Here is a 27,040-nt window from a genome sequence, read left to right as displayed (position 1 = left end):
CTAAAAAACGGAATTTTGATGCCAATAAATATATCAAAAGAATCAGATTTTTATGCTGATTTCAAATATATAAATTTAATCAAGTTTAGTCTCAACCATCAAAAGGGGCTGTCCCCTCGTCAACGCCTCGCTCTTTACGCTAAAGTTTTTTACTGTTTAAAAAAAAATAAAGTTGTGAGACAGAGCCAAATTTTAGCGTAAAGAGCGAGGCGTTGAGGAGGGGACAGCCTCTTTCATATACGGAATAATTTCTGTTCGTTTTTTAGTTTTAATGTCGCTCCTTACTTTCAGTTAAAAAAAAATGCTTTTTTTTATTTAATCTGTCATAGCGCCGACCACTCAAGAAGTGAAGTTAGGTTAATCTAATGAAATATACCTAGGTATGATAAAAATATAATACTTTAGAAACAAATTTGGGCTATGTATTTGCACATTAGGGGGATGGGGGAAAAGTATAGCGGGCCTGCATACAAAATTTGTTAGTTACAATTAATCTGCATATTATGAAGCAAGAATTGTTTTCTAACTTCCCACTGTCCAAGTACTTTACCCCCCCCCCCCCCCCTAGTGTGCAAATATATAGCCCAAATTATATATTTCCAATCTATTCTGTCACTTGTTTTTGTCTTGTCTCACGCTAAGCCGAAAGAAACTAACGAAAGAAACCGGTTCTACAATACGTCAATGGATAAATAACTTGAGTGGTCGGCGCTATAACAGATAAGTACCCATTTAAAAAATGAAAATTAAATTGCAATTTTGGAAAACATTCACGGAAACAGCAACCTGGACGATTTTTTTGTCTCTATTCTAATCAAAAATACTCATGGTGAAGCTAAATCCGTTTTCGATGTTTTGACACTCTACTTTAAGAGTTGTCAGTGAGGACGAGGACGAATCTACCCAATGGTGATTGGATAGATATAGCCTACAGTCACCGCAACAGAAATTTCCATTTGGCAACATTACTTCCTAAGTTATTAAAATTCCCCCTTAACAAAATTACTTCATAAGTTGAGGTATAACCAATAGCCTTATATTTATTCACAACAAATTGGGTTGCGACCCTTAAAAAGGTTTTTTTTTTATTAGAGCCAGTACCTCGTAGAATTTACCATTCTGAAGCTCTACGCGCAGAACCCCCCAACACCGCTGATCGAAGTAATCCTCATTAGAATTATGAGCCACACTAATTATATGAAAATTTTTTTAATATAAAATCGAAATATTAACCAACAACATGTTTGTGTTATGTTTTTATTCGAATAAATTGAAATTGATTGAACAGAGCTTTCTACCAATTCCAATTTTTGGTTGAACCGATATGATCTTTAAGAAGTAGGCGAAGTTTGGATAAGACATCCACTCCCATACAAACTTCTCGCGCAAATGTTTATTATGATTGAACCTTAGAATTTTCTAAGACTATTTACCTTTAGGCGCTCATCAGGACAGAGATTATCCGTTCAAGGCCATCCCTCAAAAGAAACAGAAAATGATGAAATTATTTTAAAATCTAATATGCAATTAAGAGACTTTTGCTAGAGAGAATGATGTCTTACGTTCTTATGCCCTCTTTTTTGAAGGAACAAGAGGACGTTAAAAGGGTTTAAGAGAATATTTATATTGAACAAAACTTCTACAAAGGAAGTATTCTTATTAAAAATTTTCACATAGAAAACAAAAACAAAACTATTAGAGCCCAATCGAATGAAAAGGGTTCAAACAAAGAATTTGAGAAGACATTAATTTAGAAATTAAAAATTTGGAATTTAAAGTTACTTTTTTTTTTGTAATTAGAATTCTCAGTATTTCCTTACTGAGAATTTTTTTTTTATATAATAAATAAAAGTTCAAATAGAGATAAGTCCTTTTATTAGACAGTGAAAAACAGATACAAAAGTTCTGGATATTTCGACCACATACATCAGTTATCGTCATTAGCAGGGCTTATCCACTGTTGACGATCACTGATGTATGTGGTCGAAATATCAAGAACTTTTTGTATCTGTGTTTCACTGTCTAATAAAAGGACTACCCTATTTGAACTTTTATTTGTTCGTCATAGAAAGGCAGTGTGGCCGTCGAAAAAACAATTGCTAGTTAAATCGGAGATACTCTCCCATTCTTTTTTAAATACATTTCCTGCAAACAATTCTAATAAGTTCACTGATCACCGAATATATCAAAAAAGGAAAGAAGAAACTTCACATGCCAGAAATGTAGCCTCTTGATCGGAAATAACGAATTCTATATAAATAAGAAATTGGGAAATATTCTCACTATCAAGTATAACAAACTATTTCAATAAAATCCAACAAAATGCTTTTGATAACAAAGACTTCAGCCGTTCGTAATTACTTTTATTATGTTTCTTTTTTACAGTTCTTTTAAAAGATACCTGTAAATTTTTAAATTATTCTTCTTTTGTATGTTTAACTTCAATTTAATATGTTTAATTTCGTAGTCTAATTTTTAAGCAAATTTTGACTCATTAACAACTGAGTTTATCTACGGAAATGAAATATAAAGCAATACAATTTTTAGAACTTTCTTTTTTCATCGCCCTACTTAACCCCAAAAATTTCAGGAAAAGAAACTGGATTTTTATATTGCAAACGAAAACAAATTTGGTAAAATTAGTGACTTTTAATTATCCCTTTGACATCATGACAATCATTCTGCAACTAGTTATCTTTAAGATTCACACACCCTAGGTTTGCTAAGTTGCTATTTTTTTGTCAAATTTCATACAGTTTGCTGTAACTTTATGCGTCTTGGTGATTCAATGGATGCGTTAGAATATTTCAACTAAGTTGTTGAAAAATGCAGGCGTAAAAAAGGAAAATGCTTTCTGCCCCATTCTAATTTCCAGTTCCACCAACCGGATTTCAAATGATACACTTAATCCATTTGAAATGAAAAGTTCTGCATTTTTGCTCAATCTGATGTATATGAGGCATTTTGACTCAGAAGGAAAATGCAGCTGTTTAAACCCCAAGGAATCCTTATAGTTTCCTCTCGCTCACTTCTACTCCCTTTTCCTTCAGTTCTTTTTGAAATGTGTAAGCCCCATATAGAGGGATACGAAATAACTAGATTTTTAGTAAAGTTAAAAGTCGTCCATTGCAGCCGGCTACCGTAGACAGGCCTGTTTGGATGGTCGGTGGAGGCACTACAGATCGTCTACAAAAGGGCTGTTTGGTCCTAGGCTTTTTATTATTGTCAATCATAACCATGTGAAAGAAGCTTTGCCGGTGTTTAGCCCGAAAAAACCGAAAAAATTTCAGGAAAAGAAACTGGATTTTTATATTGCAAACGAAAACAAAATTGGTAAAATTAGTGACTTTTAATTATCCCTTTGACATCATGACAATCATTCTGCAACAAATAATCTTTAAGATTCACACACCCTAGGTTTGCTAAGTTGCTATTTTTTTGTCAAATTACACTTAATCCATTTGAAATGAAAAGTTCTGCATTTTTGCTCAATCTGATGTATATGAGGCATTTTGACTCAGAAGGAAAAATGCAGCTGTTTAAACCCCAAGGAATCCTTATAGTGTCCTCTCGCTCACTTCTACTCCCTTTTCCTTCAGTTCTTTTTGAAATGTGTAAGCCCCATATACAGGGATACGAAAGTAGTCCATTGCAGCCGGCTACCGTAAACAGGCCTGTTTGGATGGTCGGTGGAGGCACTACAGATCGTCTACAAAAGGGCTGTTTGGTCCTAGGCTTTTTATTATTGTCAATCATAACCATATGAAAGAAGCTTTGCCGGTGTTTAGCCCGAAAAAACCGAAAAAATAGCCAATTTTTTTTTTTTTTTAGGTTAGCCTGAGAAAACCTATACATCCATTTCCGTGCATCATTAGACGGAGAACAGTGCCATCTGCCAACGCACCTCATTATGGTTTCTTCAACATGGAGGTGGTACCCCATAATGGGTTGGGATTCAGCACAAGTGCCTCCCACTATACGAAAAAACTAGATTTTATAGTAACGTCAAAAAACTTCAATCGAAAAAATTCAAGAAATAGTAGGTCCCTCTTAAAAAAAAGAGTTAAATGAATATATATTCTACCCTTCATGACAAAATTATCCATTATTGAATTTTATATTAATTTGAATATTAATATATAATATATATATATATATATATATATATATATATATATATATATATATATATATATATATATATATATATATATATATATATATTATATATTATATATTATATATTATATATTATATATATATATATATATATTATATATATATATATATATATATATATATATATATATATATATATATATATATATATATATATATATATATATATATATATATATATATATATATATATATATATATATATATATATATATAATATAAAAACAATATAACAAAAAATATAATATATAATATAAATAATACAAATACAATACATAATAATTTGAATATTAATTTTATTAATTTGAATAGGGATAGCCACCTACGTCCATCTCACTCTCCAAGCTTTAATTATATTTTCCAGAAGACAAAATTACCCAACATTTAAGTAGTGTTTAATTAAAGCATAGCTCTTTCTACATATTTTTAACTACGTTTGTATTACTGAATATTAATTGATTGATTGGTTAGTTAATCACCTATATTGATTAATTTATTGATTGACGGGAAAAAGAGGGTACAGGGATAGTATCGAAAAATATAGTGAAGGTTAACAAAAGACAAAATTAAGGTATTTTTATAGCTAAAAAGTTTACAATAATAATATAATGGAGTTATTTGGACATCAATTTATAGGTTGATACTATTGGCCATTTTCCGCTACTATTTTCTTAAAATAATTCATGCTCCTTGAATCTTTTATTGATTGGATAACTGAGAAGATTCCTGAAACTGTCATTCACGAATTTCTTTAAAATATTTAAAACAATCTGTCAGGAAAGAGATTGTTGACCTAACACACATTGGAGAAAATTCACAACAAATGTTCTTGAACCTTTGTTGTGAATACAAATGGTTCTAGTCATTCTTACTCTCGACTCTGTTTACTGAGCTTATTTCATTTATATATCAGGTTGACCTGATATATTTTCATTCATATATCAGGAGAGATTGTTTACCTAACAAACATTGGAGAAAATTCACAACAAAGGTTCTGGAACCTTTGTGGTGTATACAACTGGTTCTAGCCATTCTTACTCTCGACTCTGTTTACTGAGCGTATTTCATTCATATATCAGGTTTACCTGATATATTTTCATTCATATATCAGGAGAGATTGTTTACCTAATAAAACATTGGAGAAAATTCACAACAAAGGTTCTTGAACCTTTGTTGTGTATACAATTGGTTCTAGTCATTCTTACTCTCGACTCTGTTTACTGAGCTTATTTCATTCATATATCAGAACTAAAATAGACAGGAAGGTTTTACCTATTGAAAACTGAAGTCGGTACCGCCAAGGTGAATTATATGACAAATGCAGGAAATATGGGGAAATCGCTTCAATTTTCAAAATCGCCCGCCTAGATTAACCGCCCACCCGCCCCCATAGGTTTTGAAAAATATCACTTTTCAGAGTATTTCCTTTGATATATACCTTTTTCGGTATTTTATTGTAAAATTAAAAATATACCCTCTGAATTTTGAAAAATACATCTTAGAGTCCATTACTCCAAGTAAATTTGTCCATTATCCCCATACATTCTCGTGAATTGAAGCCTTTGTAGGAAATTAATTAAAAAAAACTTTTTCCACAAAATCAGTTTTTTAAAAAAAGTTAAAGAACTCCATTAAACCAAAATGAACAAAAATAGAATCATATAATCTACCAAGCATACAACTACCACCAATCAGCATCAAAAAATAAATGAAAACCAAAACAAACAGAAATTATAATAAATAACTGAGTCAAACTCAAAATGAGCAGAAATTAATATGACTAGGGTTCTAAACCCCTATGCTTTCTAAAAGCCAGAATACAATCTGTACTTTACTGAAAAAAAAAAATGAATTTACTGAAAAAATGTACATTATCATTTTAATATACATATGCTGATATTTATTCCTTAAAATATCAATTAATTTTTTATTTCTTAAAGTTAAAGAATGAAAACATTTAAAACAATTGTTTGTAGTAAAGTACAAATTATATTCTGGCTTTCAGGAAGCATAGGGGTTTAGAACCCTGCTCATATTAATTTCTGCTCTTTTTGATTATTTATTTTAATTTCTGTTTGTTTTGGGTTTCATTTATTTATTGATGCTGATTGGTGGTAGTTGTATGCTTGGTAGATTATATGATTGTATTTTTTGCACTTTACTAAAAGAAATATAAATGTTCTTACTTCTATAACTTTAATAGATCAAATAATATGTACATTTTCATTACTAAATATCAGTATATGTATATTAAACTGACAATGCACATTCATTTGTATTTTTTTTAGTAAAGTGCAAATTTTGTTCTAGCCTTGGGAAAGCATAGGTGTTTTTAGTCCTTGTTTAATGATGTTCTTTACTTCTCTTTGAAAAACTTATTTTGTGGAAAAAGTTTTTTTAATTAATTTTGTTTGTTTTATATTGACATAGTCTTTTCAGAGAAAAAGAAAATAATACTTTAAATCTTTTCGTTTTTTAAGAATTTATAGTTTGGCCTGCTATTTGTATGCTAGAGAAAAATTTTCAGCAATTTTTAACAACATACACCCTCTTAAAAATCTGGACACAAATAGTAGTGTTTAATTTAGTCTCATACCTCCTCTAGTTGACCTGAAATAGAAAACTTGATACCATTCGCAAAAAAATCTGTTTACTTTCTTTGATAGCTTGGATACACTTACGCTATTTTGATTTGGTTAAATTTTAAGAGCAGAAGCAGACCCGAAAGTTTGAGCTTAATATCCCCAGCCGTTCTTGGGATATTGCTGAGATGCCTTATTGGGAATTAGCATTAACACAGTGCATTTTGATTTTAATCTTATGGCAACATTTAGTTTTTAAACATAAAGTCAAATAAGTGGGTGGGCGTGGGAGGGGAATTAGTTTCCCTCCAATCACTTTCGACTATTAAAAAGGGCATCAGTCCTTTCTATTTTCAATCGAATAAGCCCTTTTCGAAGTTCCTATGACAACTCCTTCTTTACAAAGTGCCCTGGTTTAAACAACAACAACAACAACAAAATAATACATTATACCCGCATCGATCTTTACTATAAAAATGTCAAGCCTTCCAAATCACTTTCGACTATTAAAAAGGGCACAAGGCCTTTTGATTTCCAATCGAATGAGCCCTTTTTGAGTATCTACGACAAATTCCGTATATGAAAGGGGCTGTCCCCTCCTCAACGCCTCGCTCTTTACGCTAAAGTTTTTTATTGTTTTAAAAAATAAAGTTGTGAGACAGAGTCAAACTTTAGCGTAAAGAGCGAGGCGTTGAGGAGGGGACAGCCCTTTCATATACGGAATAATTTCTGTTCGTTTTAAGTTTTAATGTCGCTCCTTACTTTCAGTTTAAAAAACTTGTTTTTTTTTATTTAATTTCTGATCGTTTTTTAGTTAATGCAGCTTTTATTTGCATAAAAATTTTACTTTTCTTTTGCTAAATGGATGTCTTTACAAATTAACTTACGTAACTAACTTCTATATTCGTATATTTTTCTTCTGGCAAAAAATACAAAGTTGCAGATTTTTGCAGATATGAGCTTGAAACCTATGTAATAGGGTTTTCTGATACGCTGAATTCTGACGGTGTGATTTTCATTAAAATTCTTTCACTTGTAGGGGATGTTTCCCCCTCTTTAAAAAATCGAGTAAATTTTCTCAGGCCTGTAGCCTTTGATGAGTAATACTAAACTTAATAATATTTATATATTTAGGATCAGCATTATAAACACATTCTTTTGATACATTTATTGACATCAAAATTCCGTTTTTAAAAGTTTCGATTACTATTGAGCCGTATCGCTTGTTTTTTTATTGTTTTTTTATTACGTATATGTTATTACGTATATGAAGGGGTTCTCCCCTTAGTCAATACCACGCTCTTTACGTTAAAAGTTAAAAAGAAATTTGATTCACAAACCCCTGAATCACAAAGGCCGTTTAATTAGAATAGATAGTTCTTTTGAAAGCAGTAAAAAAACTGTAGCGTAAAGAGCGAAGTATTGACTTGGGGGAGAACCCCCTCATATACGTTAAAATTTCTGTTCGTTTTAAGTTCTAATATTCCTTCTTACATTTCAGTTGAAAAAACTTGTTTTTTTATTTAATTTCTGATCGTCTAATGATCGATTTAATTTCTAATGATTGGAAATCCGGCGCCCCCTTCATAGAAATGGCTCTTACCCCAAAGAAACATCTTCCACGGACATATTCTCCAGAGTAACCCCCTCCTCTAGCCCCCCCCCCAGAAAAAATCCTTCCTGAAAATGGTTGTATACTTCCCAATAACCAATAAATAATGCTGGCAAGTCCAGCGCCCCCTTCATGGCAATTTCCCTTCCCCCATGAAAACTTCCTTCATGAACAGATCCTCCAACATAACCACTGACCCACCCATACCTACCCCAAACCCCAAAAAAAACACCGGTAAACATCTGTATAATTACCAAAAACCCAAACTATATGTTAAAATTGGGTAAAGTTAATAACTTTTAGCCCTCCCTCTGGGAACTTCGGGGGATTAAGTCACCCTAGAAGACATATTTATCATATTTTCGACCATGCTGAACAAAATGGCTATCTCAAAATTTTGATCGGGTGACTTTGGGGAAAAAATAAGCGTTGGAGGGGGCCTAGTTGCCCTCCATTTTTTTGGTCACTTAAAAAAGGAACTAGAACTTTTATTTTCCGTTCCAATGAGTCCTCCCACGATATTATAGGACTACTGGGTCAATACGATCACCCCTGGGGAAAAAAAAAAAATAAACACGCATCCGTGATCTTTCTTCTGGCAAAAAATGTACAAGTCCACATGTTTGTGGATAGGAGCTTGAAACCTCTACAGTAGGGTTCTCTGAGAAGCTGAATGTGATTGTTCTATTTTCATTAAGGTTCTATAGCTTTTAGATTGCCTTTACCACTTTTTTTGAAAATCCGCCAAATATTCCCAGGAGTTTACCTTTTGACAGATAGCACTAAACTTAATGAAAGTTATATATTTGAAATCAGCATATATATTTGAAATCAGTTATATATTTGAAATATGTTTCATATGCAGATATGAATCTGCATATGAAAATAAAATGGTAACCCTCATATACGTAATAACATATACGTAATAAAAAAAAAACAATAAAAAAAACAAGCGATACGGCTCAATAGTAATCGAAACTTTTAAAAACAGAATTTTGATGTCAATAAATGTATCAAAAGAATGTGTTTATAATGCTAATCCTAAATATATAAATTTTATTAAGTTTAGTATTACTCATCAAAGGCTAAGCGCCTGAGAAAATTTACTCGATTTTTTAAAGAGAGGGGAAACATCCCCTACAAGTGAAAGAATTTTAATGAAAATCCCACCGTCAGATTCAGCGTATCAGAAAACCCTATTACATAGGTTTCAAGCTCATATCTGCAAAAATCTGCAACTTTGTATTTTTTGCCAGAAGAAAAATATACGAATATCGTAGTTAGTTACGTAAGTTAATTTGTAAAGACATCCATTTAGCAAAAGAAAAGTAAAATTTTTATGCATATAAAAGCTACATTAACTAAAAAAACGATCAGAAATTAAAAAAAAAAACAAGTTTTTTAAACTGGAAGTAAGGAGCAACATTAAAACTTAAAACGAACAGAAATTATTCCCTATATGAAAGGGGCTGTCCCTCCTCAACGCCTCGCTCTTTACACTAAAGTTTGACTCTGTCTCACAACTTTATTTTTTAAAACAATAAAAAAATTTAGCGTAAAGAGCGAGGCGTTGAGGAGGGGACAGCCCCTTTCATATACGGAATAAGGAGCGACCTAGTAAGGAGCGACGGAGTAAGGAGCGACCCGGCTCAATGGTAACCGAAACTCTAGAAAACGGGTTTTTGATACCAATAGATATATCAAAAGAATCAGATTTCAATGCTGATTTCAAATATATAAGGAGCGACCTAGTAAGGAGCGACGGAGTAAGGAGCAACCCGGCTCAATGGTAACCGAAACTCTAGAAAACGGGTTTTTGATACCAATAGATATATCAAAAGAATCAGATTTCAATGCTGATTTCAAATATATAACTTTCATCAAGTTTAGTGCTACCTAGGAGCGACCTAGGGGGAGCGACCCATAAGGAGCGACCTAGTAAGGAGCGACGGAGTAAGGAGCGACCCGGCTCAATGGTAACCGAAACTCTAGAAAACGGGTTTTTGATACCAATAGATATATCAAAAGAATCAGATTTCAATGTTGATTTCAAATATATAACTTTCATCAAGTTTAGTGCTGCCCATCAAAAGTTACGCGCCTGAGAAAATTTGGCTGATTTTCACAAAAAGGTGGAAAGACCCCCTAAAAGCTATAGAACCTTAATGAAAATCACACCATCATTTTCAGTGTATCAGAGAACCCTACTGTAGAGGTTTCAAGCTCCTATCTACAAAATGTGGAATTTTGCATTTTTTGCCAGAAGAAAGATCACGGTTGCGTGTTTTTTTTTTTTTTTTTTTTTTTTTCCCAGGGGTGTTCGTATAGACCCCGTGGTCCAATAATATGGTGGGAGGGCTCATTGGAACAGAAATTAAAAGTTATATTGCCCTTTTTAATTGACCAAAAAAATGGAGGGCAACTAGGCCCCCTCCCACGCTTATTTTTTTCCCAAAGTCACCCGATCAAAATTTTGAGATAGCCATTTTGTTCAGCATGTTAGAAAATATGATAAATATGTCTTTTAGGATGACTTAATCCTCCGAAGTACCCAGAGGGTGGGCTAAAAGTTATGAACTTTACCCAATGTTAACATATAGTATTGGTTATTCGGAAGTATACAGAAGTTTTCCGGAGGTTTTTTTTCTGGTTGTGGGTGGGAAGGGGGGGTCGGTGGTTATATTGGAGGATCTGTTCATGATGGAAGTTTTCATGGGGGAAGGGAAATTGCCATGAAGGGGGCGCCGGACTTGCCAGCATTATTTATTGGTTATTGGGAAGTATACAACCATTTTCAGGAAGGATTTTTTCTGAAGGGGGGGGCTAGAGGAGGGGGTTACTCTGGAGAATAGGTCCGTAGAGGATGTTTCTTTGGGGTAAAGGACAGGTCGATGAAGGGGGCGCCGGATTTCCAAGCATTATTTAAAAAATGAGCAGAAATTAAATAAAAAAAAAAGTTTTTTCAACTGAAATGTAAGAAAAAATATTAGAACTTAAAACGAACAGAAATTATAACGTATGTGTGGGGGTTCTCCCCCAAGTCAATACCTCGCTCTTTACGCTACAGTTTTTTTTAGTGCTTTCAAAAGAGCTATCTATTATACTTAAACGGCCTTTGTGATTCAGGGGTTTGTGAATAAGAAAATGCTTTAACTTTTAAAGCAAATAGCGTCGTATTGACTAAGGGTCATATACGTAATAACATATACTTAATAAAAAAAAACAATAAAAAAACAAGCGATACGTCTCAATAGTAATCGAAACTTTTAAAAACGGAATTTTGATGTCAATAAATGTATCAAAAGAATGTGTTTATAATGCTGATTCTAAATATATAAATTTTATTAAGTTTAGTATTACTCATCAAAGGCTACAGGCCTGAGAAAATTTACTCGATTTTTTAAAGAGGGGGGAAACATCCCCTACAAGTGAAAGAATTTTAATTAAAATCTCACCGTCAGATTCAGCGTATCAAAAAACCCTATTACATAGGTTTCAAGCTCATATCTGCAAAAATCTGCAACTTTGTATTTTTTGCCAGAAGAAAAATATACGAATATAGAAGTTAGTTACGTCAGTTAATTTGTATAGACATCCATTCCGCAAAAGAAAAGTAAAATTGTGATTGAAATAAAAGGTGCACTAATTAAAAAACAATCAGAAATTAAATAAAGAAAAACAAGTTTTTTAAACTGAAAGTAAGGAGCGACATTAAAACTTAAAACGAACAGAAATTATTCCGTATATGAAAGGGGCTGTCCCCTCCTCAATGCCTCGCTCTTTACGCTAAATTTTGACTCTGTCTCCCAATTTTATTTTTTAAAAAAAAAAAAAAAATTAGCGTAAAGAGCGAAGTATTGAGGAGGGGAAAGCCCCCTTCATATACGGAATAATTTCTGTTCGTTTTAAGTTTTAATGTCGCTCCTTACTTTCAGTTTAAAAAACTTGTTTTTTTTTACTTAATCATCCTCTGAGACCTAATTTCCTGAACTTTCATCTACGTTAAACAAAATGGCTATCTAAAAATTTTGATTCGATGTTATGGAAACTGGTGGGCGTGAGAGAGGCGTTAGTCTTTCTCCAATCACTTTCGTGTCGGGTGGGGGTGTCATCCTCAAAGACCTAACTTTCAATTACGTTGAACAAAATGGCTATCTCAAAATTTTGATTGGCAGTGTTAGAGGAAAAGGTGGGCGTCAGAGGGGGGCTAGTTGCCCTCCAACCTCTTTCGACTATTAAAAAGGGCACTAGCCCTTTGAATTTCCAATCGAATAAACCCTTTTTGAAGTTTCTACGACAACTCCTTCGATACGAAGTGCCCTGGTCTAAAAAAAAAAAAATAATATATTGTGCCAACATCGTTCTTTACTTTGGCAGCGTGATTGCGCTGTCTATGATATGGCGAGATATGACGCTTCGAGAGAATAGAACCTCAAGAGGCTGTTCCTAATTTTAAGATTAGAAAGAAATATCACAAGTACGTTCTGGCAATTAAACAGCTATATTTTTTTCAGTTAAAATTAAGACAGAGAGAGAGACAGAGAGAGAGAGAGAGAGAGAGAGAGAGAGAGAGAGAGAGAGAGAGAGAGAGAGAGAGAGAGAGAGAGAGAGAGAGAGAGAGAGAGAGAGAGAGAGAGAGAGAGAGAGAGAGAGAGAGAGAGAGAGAGAGAGAGAGAGAGAGAGAGAGAGAGAGAGAGAGAGAGAGAGAGAGAGAGAGAGAGAGAGAGAGAGAGAGAGAGAGAGAGAGAGAGAGAGAGAGAGAGAGAGAGAGAGAGAGAGAGAGAGAGAGAGAGAGAGAGAGAGAGAGAGAGATAGAGAGAGAGAGAGAGAGAGAGAGAGAGAGAGAGAGAGAGACAGAGAGACAGAGAGAGAGAGAGAGAGAAAGAGAGAGACAGAGAGACAGAGAGAGACAGAGAGAGAGAGAGAGAGAGAGAGAGAGAGAGAGAGAGAGAGAGAGAGAGAGAGAGAGAGACAGACAGACAGACAGACAGATACAGAGAGAGAGAGAGAGAGAGAGAAAGAGGGAGAGAGAGAGTTTACACGGCACTTTTTACGGCAATATTTACTTTTTTACTTTTTCACGGCAATATTTAGTTTTGGCGTTGCATACCATGCGCACTACTTGGTTCCATACAATTGCTCCTTGGTTTGCTTTACTGCATACGTAAAGATAACTTCGTTCACGAATTTTAGCTTTTATTCCAGGGGTAATCCATGGTTTGTCGAATTCGCTCAAGGTCACTGTCTTTGTTGTGAATATTTCAAGATACTTAGAGTAAAGTATATCGTTGAAGGCGCTTAGTCTCTGCTCAAGAGTACCGTCTAAGGACACTTCGGGAAATTGTATGTAGCAACCCACCGGCCGTATTCACGTATAGCCGAGTCGGTTAGAGGCCTTGTTGCTACACGTGAAAGCTTTGGTTTCTTCACAGAAGCTTTGGCTTTGAGAATTAGAGCGTGGTGATCAGACAACCGAATTGGCCCAAGGGAAATAGGGGAGGATAGAAGTCTTCATTGCTGTTAGGACTAAGTCCAGGAATCTTCCAGATGAGTGGGTTGGGATGTTGACAATCTGCTTTAAAGAGAGGCTGGTCGCTAGCCAGTTTTTCTTTGTCTGGTTGAAAACCCCAGCGACGATAAAACCAGGGTAATTAATATCCATCTAAGCTTTTGATGGATCAATAACCACGACAGGTTGACAATTTTTTCCTTAATATTCTTATTAAGAGGTCATTTTACTTGCTTGAGATTAACTTTATAATAATAAAACACTTATATTTAACTATAGAATGTGTGACTGTTGCTGACTCGCAATAATATTGACTACTAAACCATTAGCTGTACCTATAAAAGAATTTAGTGAGCGTTTATCTGTTTTCAACGGCATCTTAACATCCTACATTTATTTCCAATTTCAATTTCCGTTTTAAGGTCATAAATAATTTTGGATGCAATTTTCCTAGAGTTTGGAAATATCACAGTAAATATATTAGGAATGAAGTGAACGTTATTAAGCAAATGAAGCGAGCTATATTTCTAGGAGTTTTGATTACCAACCTGCGAGATTTGTTGTTTCCCATCGTTTTATACACATGTCTTGGCTTCCAGAGATTAAGAATTTTTGACCTTTACGATGAGATATGGCAACAGTACCCACGCTTGCAGTGTGTCCGCTTCCAATAGCCACACATTCAAATGTATCATCTTTTTTATGCCACAGGCGGATAGTGTTGTCCTAAATAGAAATAATATATAATAAAAGTTTGTCCTTGTAAACAAGAGGTGGGGAAGGGTGGGGATAAAAATTTTCTAAGGTGTGCGGAAGAGAGAGAGAGAGCGAGAAAGAGAGAGAGAGAGAGAGAGAGAGAGAGAGAGAGGGGGAGAGAAAGAGAGAGAGAGAGAGAGAGAGAGAGAGAGAGAGAGAGAGAGAGAGAGAGAGAGAGATGGCATTATGCTTGTATCCTTGGGCATGTTGCCAACACAACACACGCCTGAATTTTTTTTTATAATATAACAAATTTGACACTCTACTTTTCACAAATTTACCAACCGATTAACAATACAACTTGGGCAGTCCCGACACAGTATTAACCCATCCGAAGACGGAGGAAGTCCTTCCTCCGTCTTACCTTATTTATTGCATGTGCTTAAGCTAAACCTCAAGAAATCTACTAAGATTTTTATGTCATTTTCTCAATCACATTTCAGTGTAACTTGGTTGCATCAATATTTTTGGCTACTGTTACTTTTCTAATAGCTGTAAGATATTAAACATCAGAGGTCAAAAACACAGACCAATACACCTCCTCTGTCTCAGCTTGTCCGATAGTTCTTCTTTAGTTTCTCCTTAAGAAATCCATTAAAAATTCATCATTTTTATAAATTAAATATAGTCTAGCCTGAGTTTTGGTAGTTTGGACTCCATTTTTCCAATGCTATTATAATATGCACCCCATAAGGCCAACACTGGCCAACCCCCCCCCCCCCCTCCCCCTTGGCTCGACTTATTTTATTCTTCTTCTTTAACTCCTTCTTAAGAGGCGCACTAAGGGCTTTTGTCACTTTATAATATCGTTCTAGTTCTAACCCAGGGCCTACTTTTTAAAAATCATAAAACAAAGTAGAACAATAGGGACATTTTTTATATAATGGAAAGGCAGTGTTGTCTTCGCGGCTATTTAGGTCTACTTTTCTATTAAAACTTTCAAACGGATACGGTTTCCGAGCATCTGATGGCATATCCAAACCACCCAAAATTGCGCTTTAATAAGCCATTACACATACCAAGGCCACAAAAACTGATTAAGCCATCATACTTCAAACCACTTCGATCATAAAAACTATCTTTGGGATTACCACTACTAAGCTTTTTACCCATAAGTGTCCCGAGGAAATTACTCTGAAAACCATTTGGCATATACTTTATTAGGAAAAACCTATTATGTATACAGTAAACGTTTTCGAAAGTAAATAAAAAAACGGGGGGCAATCAATGTTAGGCTTGGGAAATATGAATCAATCATTTGGGGGAATATAGCCCGTATTTTCAAAAATGGAATACTTTTGCTGTGTTCAGTTACATTAGAGGTAGCAAACAATTTTAATCAAAGCAAGCTTTTTTTAGATAGAGTTATAACAACTAACTATGATTTATTTTCTATGATGTTCCAGTGCTTTGCTAGCGGTGATAAAAAAAAGAAAAAAAAAGAGAAAGAACACATGAGTGCTACCCATGCAAAAAAGCTTTTCGCTGTTGTACAAGGTAGGGGCTGTAACTTTCCAGTGTGAGCTATGCTTTTTGAGGATTTTCAGGCTATCTTTATAAATTCCCATAAATTGGTTTTCGCAATAAAATTTTGCAATTACGATTAATCGAAAGCCTTGTAGCCTTGTTACCATTTCTAAATCAGCTAAAAATGTCAATTTTTCTCACTTGACAATTTTTTCCCAAAAAGCGTTTTTGAATTTTTGGTTACTATGGACCATGGTTGGTTCTTTACAAGAATAAACCTAAAGAGGAGCTTTTTAGTCTTGTTGGAAAACTATCCAAATTCTATAATTAATAGTACTTAAAAAACAACAACTATATTAATTAATGTAAGAAAGAAATTTGCAGCTCGGTTTAAGACTATGTTTGTTTCTATTTGCATTGCTGAAGAAATGAGTAGCAAACTAACCTATGCATCTGAATGTTAGTTTTAATTTTTAATCAAAAAAATTTATATAATCCCCCCCCCCCCCGAACGGGTTGGGCTAGCCAGGAAAAATAAACAAGATAATTAAAAAAAACAAGAAGTGCCAAGACTTCCCAATAGTTTTCTCAGATTTACTGCACTCTTACCGATTGTTCAACGATTTTTACCAAAATCTCGATTTTGATCGGTATTCAAAAAAAGTCTAAAGTTTTTTTTTGTTTAAAAAACAAAGTTGTGAGACAGAGTCAAACTTTAGCGTAAAGAGCGAAGCGTTGAGGAGAGGAAAGCCCCTTTCATAAACGGAATAACTTCTGTTCGTTTTAAGTTTTGATGTCGCTCCTTACTTTCAGTTAAAAAAACTTTTTTTTAACTGATTATTAAGTAAAATTATTAAGTAAAGTAAAATTAATTTTACTTTTATTTGGTTTAATGGCTTCCTCGAAAGTTGTTTAATTTTATTTACGAACGATTTTATTATTAATAAATATACGTAACCTACGAATTAACTTACATAACCAACTTCTATATCCATATATTTTTAATACATATATTAGGGGGTTCGCCCCCTAGTCAATACCTCGCTCTTTACGCTAAAGTTCGAATTTTTTTCAAATTCTTTAAAAATGACAACCACAAAGCGCGTTAATTAGAATAAATAGCTCTTATAAAAGTACTAAAAAATCTTTGGTATAAAGAGCGAGGTATTGACTAGAGGGCGAACCCAGATCATATACGTAATAATTTTTGTTCGTTTTAAGTTTTGATGTTGCTCCTTACTTTCAGTTGAAAAACTTGTTTTTTTCATTTAATTTCTGATTTTTTTTTAAATAATGCTGGAAAGTCCGGCGCCCCTTCATAGCAATGTCTCTTCCCCCATAAAAACTTCCTTCATGGAAAGATCCTCCCACGTAACCCCCGACCCCCCCCCCCTTTACCAGAAAAAATCCCTCCTGGAAACGTCTTTATACTTCCCAATAACCAATACTATCTGTAAACATTGGGTAAAGTTCATAACTTTTAGCCCTTCCCCTGGGGACTTTGGGAGATTAAGTTATCCGAAAAGACATAGTTATTATATTTTTGACCATGCTGAACAAAATGGCTATCTCAAAATTTCGATCAAGTGACTTTGGGGAAAAAATGAGCGTGGGAAGGGGCCTAGTTGCCCTCCATTTTTTTTTGTCACTTAAAAAGGGAACTAAAACTTTTAATTTCCCTTCAAATGAGCCCTCCAGCGATATTCTAGGACCACTGGGTTGATAAGATCACCCCTGAAAAAAAAAAAAAAAAAAACGAATAAATACGAATGTATTTGTGATCTTTCTTCTGGCGAAAAATATAAAAATTCCACATTTTTGCAGACAGGAGCTTGAAACCTCTACAGTAGGGTTCTCTGATATGCTGAATCTGATGGTGAAATTTTCATTAAGGTTCTATATCTTTTAGGGAGTGTTTCCCCCCTTTTTTGAAAATCAGGCAAATTTTCTCAGGCGCGTAACTTTTGACGGGTAGAACTAAACTTGATGAAACTTATATATTTGAAATCAGTATAACAATCCGATTCTTTTGATGCACCTATTGGTATCAAAATTCTGTTTTTTAGAGTTTCGGTTGCTATTGAGCCGGGTTGCTCCTTACTTACAGTTCATTACCACAAACTGTTTGATAACGCCCAATCAGTTGGTAAAATAAATCCCTCCCATCGTAAGCTGACTTTTACGAGACACATGTATCCACAAATCACAATATCACACATGACTTCAATAACACTACCTTTGACGCAGAAACTATTAGATTTGATACAGTCGAACATGTAGAGACAGCTAATACCAAGTCCGTATGTCCTTTTAGTAGATGGCACTCATTAGTAGCAAGGTTATAAATCTTGATGTCCTTACTATTCGTGGCAACAACTATGGTCGGGTCAGACGCACTAGGAAGCCAGGTTATATCTAAGATATCGTCATTATGGCCAACCAGCTATAACAAAAGAAAACAAAAGCATTACAAAAGGGTGGAAAAGCAAAACAAGTCTGTTTTCCCAGCAAGAAAAGACACTACTTAACTCTTAGCTGAATCCTACCTACAGACAGTGGCGTCAATTGACATTAATATAGTGGTGTGTGTATGAGGGGAGGGGGTGAGAAATATGTTATTCAACATCTCGAGGGCAAGGTAAGGTTGTCACTTTTTCCATTTTTTCAATGAAATGAAAATACAAAAGTATTTTTTTCAATGAAAACACCCCAATCAAAATAAAAAAAGGGGGGGGGGGGTGCCCCTCGATATCTATTGAACAATATCTATTCCTGAAAACCTTAAAGTAAATAACACAGTCACCCCCTCTCCTGCCCCTCAATTGACATCACTGGTACAATAAGACTTTCCAGGCTTTTAGCAGCCAAAACTTAGTGAGGATACACCAAAACTACAAAACGTAGTATCTATATCTAGCAGAATGCGGTCGGCAGGGGTGTGAAGAAAGTAGACTTCGGAAAATCTTTTGACACAACTCTATGTCTTAATCTATTTCTCCCATTCCTAAACTGTAAAAAGAAATACCTTTGTGCGATTTTCTCAAAATAAAAAAAATAATAAGGGAAATGCATATACTTTTTTTTTACCGGAAGACAGCTGAACAGTAATAATTCAAACGGCATTATCATACAAGATATATATTTATTTTTTACTGAAGATAAAAAAAAGAGTGAAATGGTTTTCGGGTTTATTTTAAACCGAGTTCATTTTGTCCTATTTCGGAATTATTGCATGATTAACGCCTTTAATACAATAACGCCTTTTGATCCAATCTGAAATATCAGCCAAGGCTGTGACAAGGAGTTTTAGAAATCCAGAAAATAAAAGTTTTTTTTTCAACCCGTACATGTGAATTCTAATGTAAAGGTTGATCTAATCCAGAAAAGTTATTTTTGAGACATACACACTAAATCCGTAAGATCCAGAGTTCTTAGTTATGATTGAGTAAGATGACTGAACAATTGCAAGAATCAATTGACTATACAGTTTATACAGTATGAGCCGGAACACATGTGGCGTTTTTACCGCCGCCACCGTACCAGTAAAGGCAAATAAGAGGGTGTCAAGACGTACACATTGGGCGGTTAAATTAAAGATCGAATTTTTTAACGCTGACGGCAGCAATACAGCCACCAATACCACTGCATTCGTCGGTTTTTTTTACCACCTCGGCCGAAATGGTGGCCTACGTCAAAAAACGCATGGTTACACACTCGTCGTCCAGTCTGCCGTCGACGCTTGTTGTGTTTGCATTGCTAGTGATGTAGTGGTGTTGTTTTTTTTCATGTTCATGAAAATACGATAGCTAAAAAACGCCAAGTGCGTTCCAGCTTTAAGTCAGATAGTTTTCTAGTAAAGTATAGAGCAAAAAAAAAGAAAAAAAGAAAAAAAAGGGGCAAATCCGGGTAGACTTGGTTTCTAACCAAGTGTTATAAAAGGAAACGAGTTAATTCTTTTTACCTTCAGAAGCAAAGAAACTAACTCGGCTGTTGCACCAATTAAAACTTGGCATATGAACATTTTGAAAAATTACAGTTTCAATTAGGTTGGGGTATCGGTACTTTCAAAATATAAAAAAGGCCTTATTCCACTGTGCATGCCATCTTGGTTTGTTTCTGCTTTTTCATTTTCATTTGGATATCAGCTCGGCTTTTTTTCGTTCATTTGCATATTCTTTCAGTAATAATCATATCAGCTTTCTTCTATGTTTTCTGGGAATTAGCTTTCTGATACAACTTTGGAAAGAAGTATCAGCAATAAAAATGATTTTAAATTAAAAAAAAAATGAAGAATTATCACCATAGAAACAACCTTATCGACACCCTACTCATATTTTTGGAACATTATCGGAATGCTGAATCACTTACGTGAAATTTCTCTTCAAGACTTGCGTCATCATAAAACGTTAAAATTTGGTCCGTCGACACTGACACCAGACATTTTTTACTCTTGGCATGGAAAAACTTCACAATTTGTCCACATGACTCACCAGTCGACGCCTTGACTTCACTACCATTTACCAGGTTCCATTTTCTTAAGACCCCTCTTTCCCCAGCTGTAACTGCACTATCTCCTGAGAGACACAGTCCTTCAACTGCTTCAAACAGGGGAATTGTCCTTTCTTGAGTAACGTTTTCCATGTTCCATAAAATAATAACTTTATCTCTACCAACCCTGGAATTTAATGAAAGAAGATACAAATTGTACACAAGACAAAATTACAGCGCTACTATAACTCTGTTTTGACTTGAACAGAATTAAAAATCTAAATGCAAGATGCCGATAAGTAGTGAGTAGTAATTACTTCCTGAATAGCAAAATTGACTGAACTGTTTTTGCGACGAACTGGTCATACCGTATATGTACAACACAATAGCAACGCTAACCCTAAATCTAACTGGAAAGCTAATTAAAGCTCCTAGAATACGGATTTCAAAAAGCAACTATGAAGTAGAGCGAAATAACTTGAAAATCGAATTATCAAATTGTCTCTTATGGCTTTTCATTCATTACTCCTACATAGTTTCTGAAGCAACTTCTAATAGAAAATTAAATTTTTCAAGGAAAATCGAATGAAATATAGAAAACCGAAGTAATTGGCCTTTATGGGGTAGCCCAAGGACAACCAACCAAAGGAAAGGAATTTATACACAGCAACTTTTTTTCTTGGCGAATTGAAAAGCAACGTATTATGAGCTTAGAAGTTTAAGCCCAGACTGGCTAAATTACCACTAAATCCGAATAAAAAAAAGCCAATAGAAAAAGGCAATATTACATCACAATCTAACGCATTTTTAATTCTTACTCTTGACAAAACTAAAATGGACAACTTAAAACTTTTAAAACTTAAAACCTAAAACTTTCAAACTTGAAACTTAACACTTTTAAAAGTAAAAACTTTTACAATTTAAAACTTCTAATATTTAAAACTTAAAAAGCTTTAAAACTTCTTCGCAAGTAGGCAATGGTCCGCGTGGCGCAGGTATCGATCCTCTGATTCTCTGGCTTTGGCCGGGAGTGCAATGCGTTGTTAGGGGATAATAAATCCGCCACTTCCCATTTTCAACTCCGAATTTTGCCGGGCACCCATTTGGAACTGGGTCAACTCTAGCTGAGCTGAAAGAGTCACACCGCTGACCCCCTTTTCAAACCAAACAATCCGTGAACCTAGGACTTGAACCCCTGCCCTTTTGAACACATTCCTGAAGGAGTATTTATGGATTCTAGAGCACATGTCACTGTTTTTACGGAGAATCATGGCTGGGATAGAATTAAAGTGGCCTTCAGTTTCTATTTGATCAAAATAAAGTCATTAGAATATTTAGATAATGGGGAAAATATGACTTTTATTTTGTTTTGTATAAGCAAAAACGTTCTAAGGATTTTTCTCACTACAAAAGGAGGACTGGTAATCCCTTTCCAATATTTTAAGACCTCATGTGAAAAATTCAGCTAAACAAGTAAATAAAGCAGAGCGGACCTAAATTATTCCTGTTGATATAATTCAGAAATTAACAAGAGTAGTTATACACAAAACCACCTTTGTACAAGCCAATTTATAAGCACCAAAAATGCCCAAATAATACACCTTGAACTTTTATAAATAGGTACACTTGAGCACAGGTTGGGGGAGTACCTTCCCTTCTTCCCTGAGATCGACCTAAAGAGCCGCTTTCTCGAGATTAATTATGAAGAGCGTTTTCTTCAAAACAGGTTTTTCACAGAAAAGAAAAGAGCTATATTAAACCAAAGATGAGCAGAAACAAACTCAAATAATTATTCAGGCGTAAAACTGCCATAAATCATCGACAATAAATAAATGAAATCCAAAACAAACAGAAATTACAACAAAGAAAATGAATCAAAAAGAGGAGTGGAACCAAGTGCCATCTAAAGACCACAACATAATTTGCCCTTTACCGGAGATAATCTATATTTCGAGATATTTTGTTTTATTTCTTATAACAAAAAAAAAAAAAAAAAAAAAAAATCACCATCACAACCAAGTTTACTGAAAAGAACAAATGAATGTTGATTGACGGCTTGTATACATACTGAAGTTCATTCCTGAAACTTAGTAATTTTTGATTTATTAAAGTTAGAAAAGGGGAAAAGTTTAAAATGTATTTTGTTTTCAGTAAAGAGCAAATAGCTTTTTCATTGGTTAAGAAAAGACTATTTTGAATACTTTTGGCATTTCTCCATAAGGATACAGATAATGGTTTATTATTTATATGTTTGACAAAATTTTGCAACAAGTTTTAATAATAGTTTTAGCCTACTATAATACTTACGATTGATGGGCCCGGACGAAAATATTCAAATTTATGAATTGAAAATCTGGAAAATATTTGTGGTTCTACAGGGCTGACAAAATTCTAACCCCATCATGTTCTAACCGTGAGTTTTAGAAAAATATTAATGAAGTATCCCCCTCAACATGCCCAGAATATTTCAACTTCATCTTTCCAACTAACTCTTCTTAACATATAGCAGATATACCCTTTTGAACACCTTGGGTGTACATAGTATGTTTTGATTTAGTTCAATTTATCACTCAACATGCCATGACAATTTTAATTTAATGCTCTTAGCCGCTCCTGAGATATCACAGATATCATATGTCCTTTGGACAAAATTGGATGCACAGAGTTGTCATTTGATTTAGTTCAACGTCTCCAAAGCATATACTGGAGTTCGAACGTAGTACCCAGAGTTTTCCCTGGGATACTGGACAGACACTGTTTTGACACTCTGGATACACATAGCTTATATGATTTAGTTTTACATCCCCCTGAACTTTCTCTTAAAGTTTCAACTTAATACCTATTTCATCCTGAGATATTGCATCTGTGCCATTTTGACAACCTGGATGCACTGAAGCTTTTAATTTAGTTCAGTAGTAGTAGTAGTATCAGGAGTGATATTAGCATCAGTAGGCCTAGTAACAGTGGCAAGTAGTCACAGTTGCAGCTACAAGTACCCAAAGTCGCATATAGCCGCAGTCAGAGTTCCAAGTAGCCACAGTAGCAGTCAAAAGCAGTCTAAGTCACAAGTAGTTGCAGATGCAAGTCAAAGTCAAATCAAAGTCAGTAGTGATAGCAGCATCAGTATTAACAGTGGCAAGTCGTGACAGTTGCAGTTACAGGTAGCCAAAGTCACATATAGCCGCAGTCAGAGTTCCAAGTAGGTGCAGTAGCAGTCAGAAGCAGTCTAAGTCATAAGTAGTTGCAGTTGTAAGAAGCTGCAGATGCAAGTAGTAGAAGCATTCAAAGTAACATATATTTACCATCGCAGTTCCAACCACTTGGAGTTTTAGTCAGAAGTAGTCGGAGTCACAAATAGTTGCAGCCAAAAGAAGTCACAAACGCAAGCTGTCACAGCCGTAAATACTCACAGTAGAAGTAGTATCATTAGTAGTAGTTAGTCGCTGTAGCAGCCGTATTAGAAGTAGCAGTAGTAGTTGTATGAGCCATGAAAGGTTGAACTTAATGCCCTCAGTAGTTCCTTAGATATTGCTGATACGCTCTTTTGACAACCTCCATGCATTTAGTGCGTTTTGACTTCAACATGTTCCAAAATATACCCAGAAAGTTTCGCCTTCATACCCTTACCAATGCCACATGTATTGCAGATATACTCTTTTAACATCCATATTTAGTTTAAAAATCCCTCTCAACATGTCTTGAAAGTTTCAAATCAATTTTTTTATCTGTTCATAAGATATCACAAATACACCCTTACGCCAAACTTGGATGGACATAGCTTCTTTAATTAGATCATTATCCCTGATAATATGCTCTGAAAGTTCCAAAGTTTAGTTCCTTTGGTTAGTTTAACGTCCCCTCAATATGTCCCTAAAAGTCTCAACACCCTTAGCTGTTCCTGAAGTATTGCTGATACACCTTTTTAGCAACTTGCGTGTTCATAGGGTGTTTTGAACTAGAAGACTACTCCAAAACATTTCCAAAAAGTTTCAGATCTATACAATTAGCCTCAGTAGTAATCGTATTAGCAGTAGTGGTCGTATGCATATAGAGGCCTTTGGTTAGTTTAAAATCGTCCCCAGCATGCCCTGACAGTTTCAACTTGATGCAATAAGCCGTCCCTGAGACACTGCTGATACACCTTTTTGACATCCTACATGAAAATAGTGTGTTTCGATTTAATAGTGTGTTTCAGTATAGATTCAGTCATTGACTAGTTAACACAAGAGAATTGTATCATACTTTTTTGGATATTTTAACTTGGATACTTGGTAAATTTTCCATTGGCTGTTTTCAGCTCTACCTTTTTTTGATCCCGCCCACTGTCATCAGTCGCTGCTAGGCATTCATGCACAGAAGGTTTGCGGACGTTTTGAGAGAGAGATTTTGCTTTTTTTTTAATTTTGTCATTTGCCGAAGCTATGCAAGTGGGAAACCGGGCGTTTTCTCAATTTAAATATTAAAAGAGGTTGCCTTGCAAAATTAAGCGGGTAATAACAGTAAAATGTGATGGAAGTTAATATGAAGTTTTCTGTTAAGGAACTGACGAAATTAAAATAGTAATGTCCGAGAATATATGGGCTTTCGTGGAGAAATATGAAGAAGCGCTGAGAAATGGCAGAAAAAATGTTCAGAGAGCGATAAGGCTGTGTACGGAGGACTCGGAAGGTTTAGCCGGGGATTTTTATGAGTCGGTTAACTTGATGCAGTCAGAAATTGTTAACCTTCGTGACGGCATACAGGATGAAATTCGTAGGAGAATGGAAGAGCAGTGCAGTAGATTAGGGAGTTCTCCGGTCACACAGATTAAGTTAGATTTTCTTGATACTGTTACGCAAGCTGTCTATGAGGCGATCGATCTGCAATTCAGGGGTAAATTTGAACTGCTTGAGAAATCACTTGGCGATTTGCGGGCAAGAATTGTCCAAAATTGCGCAAAGCTCCAAAAGCTTGAAACTAAGCTGGATGATATAAACCAGTCTTCTCTTCTAACTAAAGTCATTGTATTTGGGATAAACTCTCACACGCGTGATTTGCCTCAGCTTGGTGAGAAAGTATTGGCTCGACTTAACAGTGAAATGGGACTGAATCTTGATAAATCCATTGTCAAGGGTGCAAGGTATTTGGGAGGGGCCTTGGAAATAAAAACTCCGATTGAACTTACATTTTTTACTGAGGCCTCTGCAGTTGAGATCCTACACAATCGCAAGAATTTGAAAGGTACCCGAATATATGTAAATGAGGCTCTAACCAGGGAAAGGTAAGAAATCTACAAGCTTGCACGCAATAAGTTTGAATTGAAAAATGTATGGACTTTACGAGGTGTTGTTTATGTCAAGTGCGGTTCGCAAATCATTCCGTGTAAAACGATTTCCGACGTAGTTCACATTCGCAATGTGTCATATGAACCTGTCGTCTAAACTAAGAAGCTGTGAATTTTGCTTTTCTTTTTTTGTTTTATGGATCGTTTTCAGTGTTTTCTTGATTCTCGTTTGAAATTAGATGTTATTCTTAATTCAGCTACCGGAAGTGATAAAGATATGCCTTATGTAAATAATCTACCTGAATGTGATTATTCTTCAGGCGAGTTTCTATCGGATAAAACAAAAAGTTGTGATTTTCCGATCAGATCGTTACATGTAAATGCCCAGGGGATACAAAGTGCATTCAATGAACTGAAGCTTTTGCTTGCATCTAGTCCTATAGATATTGTTGGAGTTTGCGAAACTTTTCTGTCTGCTAATACACCCTGTTTTCTTCCAAGTATTTCTCTGCCGACAAGAGTTACAGCTAATACAGCTACATTATTAGATAATATATTTTTTTCTCCTGTTTTATTTGATGCTGAAAAATCGTCAGTAATTTTGTCTGATATGTCAGATCATTTTCCGGTGAGTGTTCTTTTAAATTTAAATAATAGTAATAAACAACATTGAGATTCAACAATGGATAATTCAAAATAGCGATATACATGGATTGATTGTAAAGTTCTACGTCAGTTAATTGGTGACCATGATTGGAGTTCGGTTTATGGCTCAGATGACGCAAATGCTGCGTTTTCAGATTTTATTGATCAAATGATGCGACTGCGGGATCGGGATTCTTCAACACGAGTTTCGCATGGAAAGTTTGCGCAGAAATATGACCCATGGATTACTGAAGGTATTTTGGCATCGTTAAAACATAAAAATAGAAAATTTAAGAATTATTTAAAATTACAGACACCTGAGTCGTTTGAAGAAATTCCGTGTAAAACGACTTCCGACGTAGTTCAGATTCGCAATGTGTCATATGAACCTGTCGTCTAAACTAAGAAGCTGTGAATTTTTCTTTTCTTTTTTTGTTTAATGGATCGTTTTCAGTGTTTTCTTGATTCTCGTTTGAAATTAGATGTTATTCTAAATTCAGCTACCGGAAGTGATAAAGATATGCCTTATGTAAATAATC

The 27,040-nt window shown here is 34.8% G+C and overlaps 1 protein-coding gene across 1 annotated transcript in view; it reads right to left on the bottom strand.

Annotated features, from left to right (window-relative positions):
- The window catches only part of LOC148941993 (transducin beta-like protein 3), a 132,707-nt gene that overhangs the window by 21,667 nt on the left and 84,000 nt on the right, over positions 1–27,040 (bottom strand). Inside the window, exons 6-8 of the mRNA XM_089103775.1 lie at positions 20,474–20,780; positions 18,342–18,548; positions 14,431–14,608 (exon numbers count right to left, since the gene is read on the bottom strand). Coding sequence (XP_088959901.1) covers positions 14,431–14,608; positions 18,342–18,548; positions 20,474–20,780 — 692 coding nt within the window. The remainder of the gene's footprint in view (positions 1–14,430; positions 14,609–18,341; positions 18,549–20,473; positions 20,781–27,040) is intronic.

Source organism: Artemia sp. Qi Xiang Cuo, chromosome 17 (genome assembly GCF_049724085.1).
Source record: "Artemia sp. Qi Xiang Cuo chromosome 17, ASM4972408v1, whole genome shotgun sequence".
Taxonomy (NCBI): domain Eukaryota; kingdom Metazoa; phylum Arthropoda; class Branchiopoda; order Anostraca; family Artemiidae; genus Artemia; species Artemia sp. Qi Xiang Cuo.
This window is presented reverse-complemented; position numbering and strand designations above follow the sequence as displayed.